The 13,110-nt window shown below is 38.4% G+C and overlaps 2 protein-coding genes across 6 annotated transcripts; both read right to left on the bottom strand.

Annotated features, from left to right (window-relative positions):
• Nucleotides 1-248: 248 nt before the first annotated feature.
• On the bottom strand, nt 249-4,134 carry LOC126628800 (transketolase, chloroplastic-like). Its single transcript, XM_050298636.1, has 7 exons — nt 3,532-4,134; nt 3,067-3,157; nt 2,847-2,952; nt 2,455-2,737; nt 1,946-2,094; nt 1,709-1,862; nt 249-1,426 (listed from the first exon to the last, which is right to left on the bottom strand). The coding sequence occupies exons 1-7, from the start codon at nt 4,027-4,029 to the stop codon at nt 464-466; spliced, it is 2,244 nt and encodes a 747-aa protein (XP_050154593.1). The 5' UTR covers nt 4,030-4,134; the 3' UTR covers nt 249-463.
• Nucleotides 4,135-6,087: 1,953 nt separating this feature from the next.
• LOC126630839 (DNA repair protein RAD51 homolog 3-like) lies at nt 6,088-11,042 on the bottom strand. Of its 5 annotated transcripts, none has more exons than XM_050301049.1 (9): nt 10,810-11,042; nt 9,419-9,517; nt 8,442-8,528; nt 8,187-8,220; nt 8,032-8,102; nt 7,711-7,931; nt 7,320-7,451; nt 6,671-6,737; nt 6,088-6,483 (listed from the first exon to the last, which is right to left on the bottom strand). In XM_050301049.1, exons 1-9 carry the CDS (start codon nt 10,919-10,921, stop codon nt 6,308-6,310), a joined length of 999 nt encoding a protein of 332 aa, XP_050157006.1. In that variant the 5' UTR covers nt 10,922-11,042; the 3' UTR covers nt 6,088-6,307. The 5 variants fall into 5 exon arrangements, with proteins under 5 accessions (XP_050157006.1, XP_050157004.1, XP_050157005.1 ...); XM_050301047.1 differs by having other exon boundaries at nt 8,406-8,528; nt 10,810-11,040; XM_050301048.1 differs by having other exon boundaries at nt 7,711-7,937; nt 10,810-11,038.
• Between the last annotated feature and the right edge of the window lie 2,068 nt (nt 11,043-13,110).

Raw genomic sequence — 13,110 nt, 5'->3', positions numbered from 1 at the left:
TGAATGGCTTGAAACAAATATCCATTATTCAGTCCTATTCAGTTTTTACAATCCTAAAGTTTCATTTTAAATTTCCTTCATTTTCATCAAAAGCAACCATTATTGACATCGATATTCAATATATCCGTCGAAATTTTCACAAATTTGCATATTGATGCTTCCACCGATCTCGATATTCTAAACGTTGTTCCTATCCAATCCAGTTAAGAATACTCACAAAACCACTTTTATGATGGAGATTGGAGACAAACATCTAAGTGTTTCTTTGGTCTAGTAAATTTCCGGCCCCAAGTGTGAGACAATCCCAATTCTTTTCGAAAGTTACAAAGTGAAGAAGCGAAAAATAATGTTTTTATTATTGAAACAAAAGGGACCGTACCCGCGAAATAAATCACAAGAATATGGCCTCCTTACCCTGATGATGATCTCCAACCAAAACGAAATCTGCAAAACAACGAGTTACCTAGCTGCTAACTTCTTTTGCTGCTACAACAACTGCCTCAACGGTGATGCCGTACTCCTTGTATATTTTTCCAGCTGGTGCACTTGCCCCAAATTTATCTATTCCAATTGCCTTTCCTTTGCTTCCAACAATCTTGTGCCACCCAAATGTTGATCCAGCCTCAAGGCTAACCCTGGCTGTTACCGCAGCCGGCAAGACACTTTCCTTGTAGGCATCTGATTGGTCATCAAAGAGTTCCCAAGAAACAAAGGAGACAACTCTAACAGTCTTCCCTTCCTTTCTGAGCTCATCGCCAGCTTTGGCAACAATTTCCAACTCGGATCCCGTTGCCATCAAAATAACATCTGGCTTGTTACCAGAAGAGTTGTCTGATATTGTGTAGCCTCCCTTCTCGACTCCCTCAATGGAAGTTCCAGGAAGATTGGGCAACTTTTGTCGAGAAAGGGCAAGGATAGATGGTCTCTTCCTGTTGAGGACTGCAACTCTGTAGGCCCCAGCAGTCTCATTCCCATCAGCTGGGCGGAGCATCAAAATGTTGGGCATTGCCCGGAAACTTGCCAAGTGCTCAATCGGTTGATGGGTTGGTCCATCTTCTCCAAGCCCAATTGAATCGTGGGTCATAACATAGATAACTCCAGCCTCTGACAAGGCAGAGATCCTTATGGCAGCTCTCATATAGTCAGTGAAAACAAAGAAAGTGGCACAATATGGAATCAGGCCAGGGCTGTGAAGGGCAATCCCGTTGCAGATGGCTCCCATCCCATGCTCTCTTACACCAAACCTTACATTGCGCTCTTCTGGGGTATTCTTCTGGAAGTCTCCAAAACTTTTCAGTAAAGTCATGTTAGAGGAAGCAAGATCTGCACTTCCTCCAATAAGGCCAGGGAGAACCTTCGAAAGGGCATTAAGGTTTGCTTGAGATAAATTTCGGGTAGCATCAGCTGGGGTCTCCGGGGTGTAAGTCTGGAAAATTGCAACCAAGAGACCTTATACGATGACTTTCATATGCAATCTTAAACAGACACGTTAATATATGAAATTGTTTTATCAAAAAAAGTTAGTTCCACCCCCCCCCCCCCCAACACACACACTAGACAGCAACCAAATGCAGAGCCCTAAAAAAAGGGCGTGATATCAATGCCATCCAGAATGTTTTCCCCAACATGTTTGCGCACATTTCCAAATAACTCACATATAAAATATTTAAATAAGCTAAGATGCGCAGTTAAAGACAGTTCTACTCACCGGTAGTGCTTTTTCCCAACCAGCAGGGAGCTCACCCTTAATGATGGAGTTCAGCTCTGCAGCTTCCTCCACGTACTTCTTCTCATATTCTGCAAACTTGGCATTCCATTCAGCTTCAAGTGCAGCACCTTCAGTGGTATGGCGGCTCCAGTGACTAAGATAAAAACAGACAAGATGATCTGTAACTAATGCTAACAGACTAATTAAAGATATAAATTAAAATGGAATGATCCTAACCTTTTAACATCGTCTGGCACATGGAAAGGCTCATATGGCCATCCCAGGTTCTTCCTGGTAGCATCAACTTCCTTGGAACCAAGTGCAGCACCATGAACACTGTATGAATTTGCTTTGTTTGGGGATCCAAAACCAATGGTTGTTGTCACCTAAAAAAATGCAAAGGTTCAACACGACATTGGTTAATATCAAATAAAAATGAACCCTGGCAAATAGACATGTTCTGGGAAAGGGAAAAAAACACTTTCAGCAGATGATACCAGAATACATATTGGATAAACCAAATTCCCTTTGAACTCTAAAAGGCATTTTAAATCATCCTATAAAACAAGTAGCATACCCTCTTACTGAGATTTAATGACAAAATTGGTTGACTTGTTATATAATTATCACAAAATATTAGACTTTTTGAGTGAATAAATACACTTAATACAATAATGATTTTCCATCCTATCACATCCAAATGAACTGTACTCAAGAATCTAAAAAGAATGCAGCAAATATCTGACCTTAATCAATGTGGGTTTGTCTGTGACAGCCTTTGCTTCTTTAATGGCAGCTCGAATCTCATCATACCCAGTGTTTCCATTCTTCACCCAGATAACGTGCCACCCAAGACCCTCAAAACGAGTGTCAACACTTTCGGTGAATGCAATCTCAGTATCTCCATCAATGGAAATGTGGTTGTCATCATAGAAGGCTATCAGCTTCCCAAGTCCCCAATGCCCCGCAAGAGAAGCAACTTCATTTGAAATACCCTCCATTTGACAACCATCACCCAATATACAATATCTGCATTGAAACAACACCAAAACTGCTAAGCAAAACCGAAGCTAAAGATTTACATCAAAACAGCAGAAGGTAAAAAACAAGTGTTCAAACGTTAAGGTAGCTATCTTACGTGTAGTGGTCGATGATCTCACTGTCAGGCTTGTTGTAACGAGCAGCCAAGTGCTTCTCAGCAAGGGCCAAACCAACAGCATTTGCAATACCCTGCCCCAAAGGACCTGCATAAAATGAAAATAATCATAAGAATACCACCTGAAGCTATTAATTGTTTTCTTTTAATAAGAGTAATCAAATTAACCATCAAAATCAGAACTACTTAATAAAAACCTAACCGGTTGTGACTTCAACACCGGGTGTCTCAAAGTTCTCAGGGTGTCCAGGGGTCTTGCTTCCCCATTGACGGAAACTCTTCAAATCTTCCTCCTACTCGTGGATTTAAAATTCAAATCACCAGTTCACAACCAACATTCAGTCAATTGTACGAAATCAATAGGATCATTAACAAAGCTAACGATAATCATACACTCATTCAGTAAAAGCAGAAGGAAATGCTAAACATACATGCAATACAACAAACTTGCAGAACCAAATCTAGTGTAAGTGTGTATAGAGAGAGAAAGCTAGAGAGAGAGAGTATCAGAAAATTAAGCTCAAAGCTCAAACATTTCTCCAGCAGTGATCCAATTCTCCACCAAAAACACCAAATTCCAATCCAAATTCACAAAACCCAAATCCATTTTCAAATCAAACACACAAAACTCACGACACCCAGAAAAATGAAGCAGAAAAAAACCCACCTTGACACTGTCGTATCCAGCAAGGTGGAGCAGAGCATACTGCAACATACAACCGTGTCCAGCAGACAACACGAACCGGTCACGGTTGAACCAGTAGGGGTTCTTGGGGTTGTACCTCATGATTTCGTCGTAGAGAATATGACCCATCGGAGCACATCCCATGGGCAAACCAGGGTGACCCGAATTGGCCTTCTCCACAGCGTCAATCGCCAAGAACCGGATCGTGTTCACCGACTTCTCCACCAACGACGTCTCTGTGGTCTTGTCCAGAGTCTCGACCGCGGCGGCCCGGACAGGCCGGTTCGCACCGAGCCGGCGGCGTGAGGGGCGGGAAGAGGACGGCGATGACGACAAAGATGTAGATTTCAGGCCGGCGAAAGAGGGGAGCGTGAGGGTGGCGGAGAGGGAGACACGGTCGGAGGTGGAGTTGGAGCCGTGGTGGGAAATGGCTCGGGCCAGGAGGGCCTGGGACAGAGTTACGGAAGTAGACGAAGTCATGGCTTCTGCTGCTGCTATGTGGTTCTGGCTATGGCTCAGAGAGAAAGAAAGAGAGTCTCTGAGAGCTGTTGGAGGTTCTTTGGTTTTATCAGGCAGGAGAGCTGGGCCTTTGAGCTTCCCGTCTACACAAGAGGACAGGTAGAGTGATGGGCTGACCGTCAGATTTAGGGGAGATCCAATCTCTGCCGTTGACTGAGGGTAGGACTTGGGAAAATGCTCTGCCTTCCATTTTTTTACACCATCTACAAGCAAATTAATTGACAATATTTGTTTATTTGTTTTTGTATTTTTCAAATTTAAATTTCGTAACCGTGGTGGTTCGGTAGTTAGAGATGAATTCTAAATTTGTATTTTATAGGTCTTGTCTTGTGTTCGATTTTTTGCACTGGTGAATCGCACAATGATGGTTAGAGAGGGGCTGAAATGCCTCTGAAAGCTTTTTTAGCCCCCAAAAAATAGACTTCAATGACAAAACCATCAACTGATTTTTTTTTAAATAATAAATATAAAAGTCGGGAAATTAATTTTTTATGATTGCTCCAGCTTGTTACATAGATGGAGGAATGTAGCACATTGGTTTGTCCGATGGCTAGGATTTTTACGGTAACAAATTATTTGGGGATTTTATTTTGTGAGTAAATGAGTGAGACATTGGCAACATTTTATTTTAACAGGAAAGGAGAATGTGAGCAATTGAGTTTTTGAATGATATGATCAAGATATAGTAGAGCTTGTCCTTGTTTGGTAAAAAACAAAAGCATGGTATGGTATGAAATGGAGGTTGGTGAGTGAATATTGGTGGGGGGTTGTTGGGAGAGTAAGGAAGATGAAAGAGTTTGGTGAGGAGGGAGATATATCAGACCAGATGGTGTTTTCAGATCAATAACAAACAAACATGACATCTTACTTTTTTTTATAGAGTAGACTTAATTTTGCAATAATGTGATTCAAATTCATTTTTAACGAGAATTGAATATAAGACCTTTCACTTGCAAGTGAATAGAAATACTACTTGATCGTAGTATTAAGTAGCCAAACATAACTTCTTATTTTTTTAATTTTTTATTTCCTTTGAGTTGAAGATTTGCCTTTCAAAATTCAATGCCCCCCACTCCCTCCACGGTTCAAAATTTGCAACTCTTACATTATCTTATGTTTGACAATGCTAACTTTTTCTTATATTATAATCTTATCTTTTTATTTCAAAATATATAATGTCAGCACATGATGTAGCGACATTGAATTGAATAGGAGGTGAAGAAGAATAACCCATATTTTCTTATAAAAAATAAAATATTAAGCAGCACTTGGCTGTTGCTACTGCTACTCTACACACGTGGTCATTGTATTTAAACAAAATTAATTAATTCAGTTTAAAAAATATAATTTAGTATTAGTATTGTCTTATTCCTTTTTACTTATAAATGATAAGTCTTAAATTCGAATATTGAATGTAGCAGGTTGGATACCAAAATTTTTGGAGCCTCTGAACTGGAACTCTTTATTTATTGGAATCACAACCCATCCCAGCCTTTCAAGCTTGTAAGGGGCAACTCTTCAAACGCCCGGTGGCACTCTCCATGCCACAAGCAAAGCTTCAACCTGCCAGGGGTCATTCAATTTTCTTCCATGAGAGAACTTGGATATTCAGGAGGTCAAGTGACCCCTCTTGCCCCTCCGTGCATCCGCCACCGACTCCCCAGTTTTTCACTTGTCTCTTTCTAGAGCATGGGCATAACTCTAGTAGTTTGGAACACACATCTTGTGTTCAAGCAGTAACTACCGACAACCCTCACAAAGTTGCCTTGACATGATGAGAACCGTTAGCCAACTGTTGATACATTGTGAGACATATACATCAACGGGTTATTGTCATTGACGTACTTACCGTAAATATTGAGATTTGGCAGTACCATAAAAACGTAACGATCTAATATAAATAAAACTTCACTACATAGCGGCTATGTTTTCCGCCAAATAGTGAAGGCACTGCAAAGTATACGGAAAAATCTGCCTCATCACCCGATGTATGCAACCAGTACTCAAGAACCTTCCGCGTTTGGGGGCCATACGGCAATATAGATTTCAGTGTTTCATGAAAAGCGATATTGTTCCTTTTACAATCATTTGCAGTTATGGTACCATCATTTTACAGTTTCTAATAACCGTCTCTTATCTCATCTCTAATAACTGTCGGAATAAATTAAGTAATGACCATTTTACTCAAAGAAGAACGAAAAACACAAACGAATGAACAAACCTCGTCCAATTTGAAATCTCACATTAATTTGATCCGCTTATGGTTTGAAGCAGAGTTCCTAATTCCTTCACTGGTCACAGAAAATGGAGCTGATGCTGATCGGAGAGAAGGTGACTTGTCTAGGTACGCATTTCGTTCATCACCATTCCAATGCAATATGACTCGATTGGTGCAACAATGCGACCAGCTATCCCCTAGACAGTATAATCAAACAACAAACTCTCATGAACTTTCGGGGATGCAAAGTGACAATGGAAACCAATGAAACAAAAAGCTCTGTGGGACTTTTCACAGATGCAAAGTGTTGACGAAAACTAATAATCGACCATTCAAACGGAGTGTTGAAATTGGAGGTGGGAACTAACCGAGAATATAACTTACCGAGTGCAAGACTTAATTGGAATGAACCTTCAACATACTTTGTGGTTGCTTGATTGAATATGACAACCTACCACATAAAACAAGAGGCAAAAGATTGGAGCATGAGAAGAACAATTAAATTAAATAAAACAAGAATACCAGGGGTTTATTAAGAAGAAAATAATTAGGATGGCCCCAAAAAGTACGACCCGAAGAGCACAGTAATATATGATATACATGGCCACAACAGCATTTATATATTTTTGTGTTGCAGATTTCACACATCACACAGGCTGTTGACTGCATAATAAGGTTTATGTCAATGACATTGATGGGCATTAAACAGCCATATCGCACACACAGAGACTATAGCAATCAAATGAGTAGCTCAGTCACTAATACAGAATAACATATTAGCCAGTTATATATACCTACGAAACACAAGACATACTAATGTCAATATATCAACCATGCTCTGGTTGCTGATAGTAGATCTATCCAAGATCTTCCTAAGTCCTAACAAACTTGTCAAGTGATATTGACACTGTTCACAGAAGCTGTTTTATCACAGAAAGAGAAATTCAATATTGAAATTTTACGTCTCTTCCCTTGCATTCAAATTGAGTAAACTAGTCTAGAATTATTTTCAAGAACGAAAACTAATGCTTACTGCCAGATTATATTTCTTTGCAAGGTTCATCAACTTTAAGGCCATTCCACCAAGTAACCGAGTCCTGAGAGCCAAGTCCTCAAAATCTTGGCGGAAGTGAAAAGTAACACTATCAACAATCACAATCTTAACCTGAAAAATATTCGGAAGAAAATTAGTACTTCCAGGGATGACAAATATACAATGCATACAATCATAACAAATGGACACCAGTAAAAAAGATAATATAAAACTAAGCATGGCATAAAAGTATTCACAAGAAGCCTAATTAACTCATCAACAAAAAGAACACACACAAATGCTCATACAAACAAAGGAACTTCCTCGCGTGCATGATTCTCTAAGATGTATTAATGCACAATCTAAATCAATATAGTAATGCTGTACCTACATCTTTATGCTCCAAGATGAATTTGTCTAAGTAATTTATCAGGGCAATTTGCTCTGTATAAGTGCAGATGCGGAAATAAAATATGTTGTCCAAGATATCAGTCGGCTGAATATCAACTTGGCAAACTCGATTTTTCTTCTTCAAAAGCTCAGTATAATTTGACATTTCCACAATGGAAGCTTTAGCAATTTGTAGCGCCCGTTCCACCATAAAGCTGCCTTCTGTATCTACATATCATACAAGCACCATATTCTAAACACCTGATGCAACTGGAAATTGTTGTCAAACACAGAATAAAGACAGCAAAAAGTTGACACTGACCGACATATACTGCCTTTCCACCTAGGCCACCCAAATCAACTGGAATTTGCACATTCACAGCAAGTTGAATCCTAGAAAGCAAAGTATGCGTTCAATTCCCTTGAAAACTAATGAAGTGAACAGAAATGAAAAATTAGAGTGAAGAAAGCATGTACCCCATCTGTGTTTTACCAATTCCCGGTAGCCCACCTATTTATTTCAAAGAAAAAAAGAAAATACAATAAATCAGTTCCGGGCCAAATAAAAGTTCGCTACAGTTTGTTGCTCACTGCTCATAGATATGGAATGCAGACAAAAGCATACAAATGGATGGCATACAAATGGACATCCATAGCGTATGCATTACACCAAAATAGGGTAAGAAAATAGCAAACCAATTTCAGTAACTTCTTTGCAATTAATTCCCCCACCGAGGATGTTATCTAGATCAGAAGAAGAAGTAATGATGCGTGGAAATGACTGCTCTTCATGGAGCATTTCCCAAGCAGTTTGTGCACCTAAAAGGGACAGAACAAAGTTGCTTTGTGAACTTCAGTTTTTAAAATATACAAAAATGGTGGCATAAGATTTATGTTCAAGTAAATGTTCCAAAAACTAAGATAGAAACCAAAAGTTGTACTGTAAATATTAATGATTGAAGTTGCAGAAACAAACACAGACAAATCCAAAAGCACAAAATAGTTACATGAAGACTAAAGTCACGGTGATTATTGCTGCACTCGTGATCTAAAAAAAATATAACAAAAATGGAGAAGAAATGACAAGTAATCAAAGTATTACATGACTCAGTGATGGTATGCAAGAAGGAAACCAGTAATTGTCAGACCTGTCTTAACTAAGGGTTACTGTATGGAAGTAAAAGTTACATCAATTTCATGGCTAAAACAGCTATCAACCATAGGTGACAAAAAAACATTTAGCTGACAGATTTAACAAGTGCATGTCTTGTGCAATGTATCATACATTGCCCGCATGGGAATCATACAGGAAGAACCATATGATTGCCCTAAACAATGGGGCTTAAGGCACTGATTACAGAGAAAGATAGTGTCTCCAACTCCAACTTCTTAGCTGTAGTTAATGATACCAGTTAAGTCAATTTATTGGCCCTTGTGAGCTTCCTACCGAAGCCATGAGGCCAGTAAAGGAGACCAAAAGGATAAAGACATTCCACTTAACTTTGGAACCAAAAAAAAAAATACAACTGAAAAGCTTGTTTATGGAGAAGTTAGTATATAGCATTTTACATGACATGTTATATTTGTCAAACTGTCGATTTGGATGAAGGATTAGCCAAATCTTTGTTTAATTGTATAATTGTATATTCCTGCTTAACAATCTTGAAAGAGAACATTTAAACGTGTATCTAGGTGAAAGGAACAATTACCATTGACAATAACATTACTTTTATCTGGTTTGTCCAACCCACAATCGAGTGATGCAGCCTTCAGGATTTCAAGAGCTTCACTCTCTGGAATTTTCAGATCTGTTCAACAACAAAGAATGCTAGAAAACTTCAACCATCACATCTCAAAACTTAATCAAAAAAACAAAAAGGGCCAAAAATATATATATGACATACTGCTTATTAGAAAAGTAACACAAAATCCATCGTCAAACTAAGCTTTATAACGCAATCATAGAGAAAAATCTGCAAAACTACATTGTTAAATGCGGTGACACCCAGAACCAATCCAACCCATATACAACAACAACAAAACCTTATCCCACTAAGTGGGTTCGGCTATATGATATCAATCCTAGAATGTCATTGCGCTCGGTTGTAGGATTTAGAACCATCTGCACTGTTTCATAAGAACCTTTGAACTCCTACTGGTTCATTCCGTATAACAACAAAGAATATCCCTTTCAAAATGGAAACTCGAAAGTATCGAGAAATTTTTCAAAGTGCATGGTAATTAAGCGGGTACTCCACATGCCATGTGCAGTGGCGGATGGACTAAGGTGCAAGGGGGGCCAGCTGACCCCAAACTCCTGCCCACGGATAACTTGGGTGCTGCCCCTTTGAAGATTGGAGTTAGCTTCATACATGCCCTCCAACTATTTGATAAAATACTAAAAGAAAAGTGCTCTTCTTATTATATTTTTTAAAATATTACTAGACCAAAACGACGTCATTTTAGGTCAAGATAGTTTAATAAAATAAAATAAAAAACCAACAGCCGAAATAAAAAAATAGTGATCATGTGAAATGCTAATTACATTGCTTTGGTTTTTTCGGTTGTTACTGTTTCAGTGGAGGGTCTTTTCTGTCGTAAATATTGTGAAAAGTCCATTGCGTAACCGAATGGGAGATCAATGATTGAGTGATTGCATGATGGTTTATATTGAGAGCAACGATTTTTCTTTCTTTGAAAATGAAGCTATAATGGAACGTTTTCAAAATATTGAAACTCGTCGTAGACTATTATAATTTGTAACTTGTATTGTTATTTGTTCCATAAGTTATGATAATAGAACTATGATTTAAATTTTAAGGTTATTATGTCTCTAAGAAATGTTTGTGAAGATCCAAATATTTTTTCTTACATCCACCGCTAGCCGTGTAATAGAAAAATATATCATCTCCTCAACTTATATTATGACATGCGGAGAGCGGTACTTGGAAAAATCTCTAGAAAGTATGAAGCAGTATTGCGCTAAGAACTCAAAGAGTAATTACGTCGAACACTCGGCGGGCACGCCCACAACCTATCGATCTGACTCAACCCCAACTGAAAAAAATTACGGAAATTTTACAGCGGAGAGAGGGATTACCTCGAGCAAGGTCGGAGGGGGAGAGAGATGAGAGGGAAGCGAAAGTGGTGTAGCCTGCTGATATCAGTTTGCCTCTCAGAGATGCTGAGATTGGTAACCTTCCCACTTCCATTCTGTAACGCAGAAGCAGAGGGAGGTTTTCAAAGTAGAGAAACGCTATTCGCTCTATGAATGCGCACGGCAAAGTTAGTAAAGTTACACAAAGGCCACCGCAATTTAATTTCAAATTTCGTGAATGATAAATTCGTGATTAATTTATTTTCTAAGATTATAGTTAAGTTGATGTAGTGATCTGGAGACTTATGTTAAATTTTGTATTTATTGTCAAAAGTTATTTTTTTAATAGACTTTTAAATGGTTGTTATTAAAAAATGTTGAAATAAAAATTTATTAGTTAAAATATTAGTGGAATATGGGACTCACAATTAAAATGAATTAAAAATAAATTTGACATTAGGGAAATTTTTTGAAATGTCATATAAACTTGTACACAATTTTCAATTTGTCATATAAATTAAAATTTTAAGCAATGTGTCATACCAACTTTCCGAAATCATTAATTTGTCATCTTTTCTTAACTCTGTTAAGTTTTTCATCAAATATAAGTCATGTGTAACATGTGCCTCGCACATGACTTGTGTTTTGGGTTATTTGGGTTATTCTAACACTTCACTTCCCTTTTATTAAGTTGTATTCGACAAAAAACTCTAGGGTTTCTAAGCCACATAAGGGGTTACTTTGTACTAAGGAAAAGTAAAAAAACTTGCGAAAAGATGCTATAAAATGACTAAAATAATCCTGAACACAAGTCATGTGCGAGGTACATGATTTATATTGGATGGAAAATATAATGGTGTTAAGGTCAGATGACAAATTAATAATTTCCAAAAGTTGATATGACAAATTGCTTAAAATTTTAATTTATATAACAAATTGAAAAATGCATATAAGTTTACATGATATTTCAAAAAGTTTCCCTTGACATTAATATCAAATTTGACTCCAAATTACAAAGTCTTCAAATCCAGTCAACAATTAACACTTTGGTTGGAGAGACTTTTGATGTCAAATATGAACAGTGACATTCCACCTAGGATTTTGACATCTCATTTGGTGATGCTTTAACACTGTAAAGATGTCTTTGTATTTAAAAAATGGTAAGAAAATGGTACTCTATAGATGATAAAAAGGCAATAAAAAAAATATGTCAATTGAACATTGTTGATGCACAAAACCGGAGGTCTTGGAACAACGTAAATCCGACCGTGAATCTGCAAGAAATGTAAATAACACAAGATGTATCGTGGTTCACCCCAAGATTTGGGCTACGTCCACACTGATTGTATTTCTCTAAGAGTATTTGTGAGGGAGAGAGTGTGAGAGCTTTGCTCTAGATAGGAGAGGCTTAGGGTTTGTGAGGGTGAGGATGCCCTTTTATAGAATAAGGGCTCCTCCCCTTTTTACATATTTGCCCATTTTTTTATTACATAATTACATTTGAGTCCCTCGAGTATTTATACGAGATCTAAATACGGAGGCCCTAAGTATGGTACAAACAGTAGTCCCCCAAGTCTTCAGTCAATAGAGTCTTTTGGCTGGAGACTTGAAATTCAGTCCATGTGTGGGCCGAAGTAACTAGATGTCGTCTTCACCTGAATACTCGATATGAGGCGGTGCTCAATCTGAAATGATGCTCAATTAGAAGTAGCATATGTTGCGAGGCTGCTCGGCTTATGGCTTATGTTGCCTTGGTTGGCTCGGCTTGCGGCGTTTAAAAGTGAGGGAGTCCCTTTTATAGAATAAGGGCTCGCTCCTCAATACATAAATATAGGCCAGAGTTGATGCTCGCGACGAGGCGGTTGCTCAGTAGGCGGCGATGCTCTCTAATGGTGGTGAGGGAGTCATTTTTATAGAATAAGGGATCGCTCCTCAATACATAAGTGATGGGTGCTCTCTAATGAAAATGAGGGAGTCCCTTTTATAGAATAAGTGTTCGCTCCTCAGTACATAAATAATGGGCTAAGTCCCCCAAGTATTTTTTATGAGGCCTAGTTGAGGCCCAATATATGGTACATAATGTAGTCCTCCAAGTCTCCGGTCAATAGAGTCTGTTGGCTGGAGACTTCAAATTAAATCCGTGTATGGCCCGAAGTGGCGGTTGTTCGGAGGTGGTATTTGTATACCTTGCACTGAAGCTTTGTAGGTGAAGCTTTGCAAGTGAAGCTTTGCAAGTAAAGCTTTGAAGCTGGAGCTCTGTAAATGAAGCTTTTGAAGTTAGAGCTTTTTGTAAATGAAGCTTTT

This window comes from Malus sylvestris, chromosome 7, assembly GCF_916048215.2.
Source record: "Malus sylvestris chromosome 7, drMalSylv7.2, whole genome shotgun sequence".
Lineage (NCBI taxonomy): Eukaryota > Viridiplantae > Streptophyta > Magnoliopsida > Rosales > Rosaceae > Malus > Malus sylvestris.
This window is presented reverse-complemented; position numbering and strand designations above follow the sequence as displayed.

Coding starts and splice junctions, on each gene's coding strand:
- LOC126628800 (XM_050298636.1), bottom strand. CDS start 4,029: ATGACTTCGTCTACTTCCGTAACTCTGTCCCAGGCCCTCCTGGCCCGA. Junction 2,095..2,454: donor ACAAACCCACATTGATTAAG/GTCAGATATTTG, acceptor GCATTTTTTTAG/GTGACAACAACCATTGGTTT. Junction 1,863..1,945: donor GTGCCAGACGATGTTAAAAG/GTTAGGATCATT, acceptor TTTTTATCTTAG/TCACTGGAGCCGCCATACCA.
- LOC126630839 (XM_050301046.1), bottom strand. CDS start 10,921: ATGGAAGTGGGAAGGTTACCAATCTCAGCATCTCTGAGAGGCAAACTG. Junction 7,452..7,710: donor TCATCTTGGAGCATAAAGAT/GTAGGTACAGCA, acceptor AATATTTTTCAG/GTTAAGATTGTGATTGTTGA. Junction 6,738..7,319: donor CAAAGAAATATAATCTGGCA/GTAAGCATTAGT, acceptor TTTATGTGGTAG/GTTGTCATATTCAATCAAGC.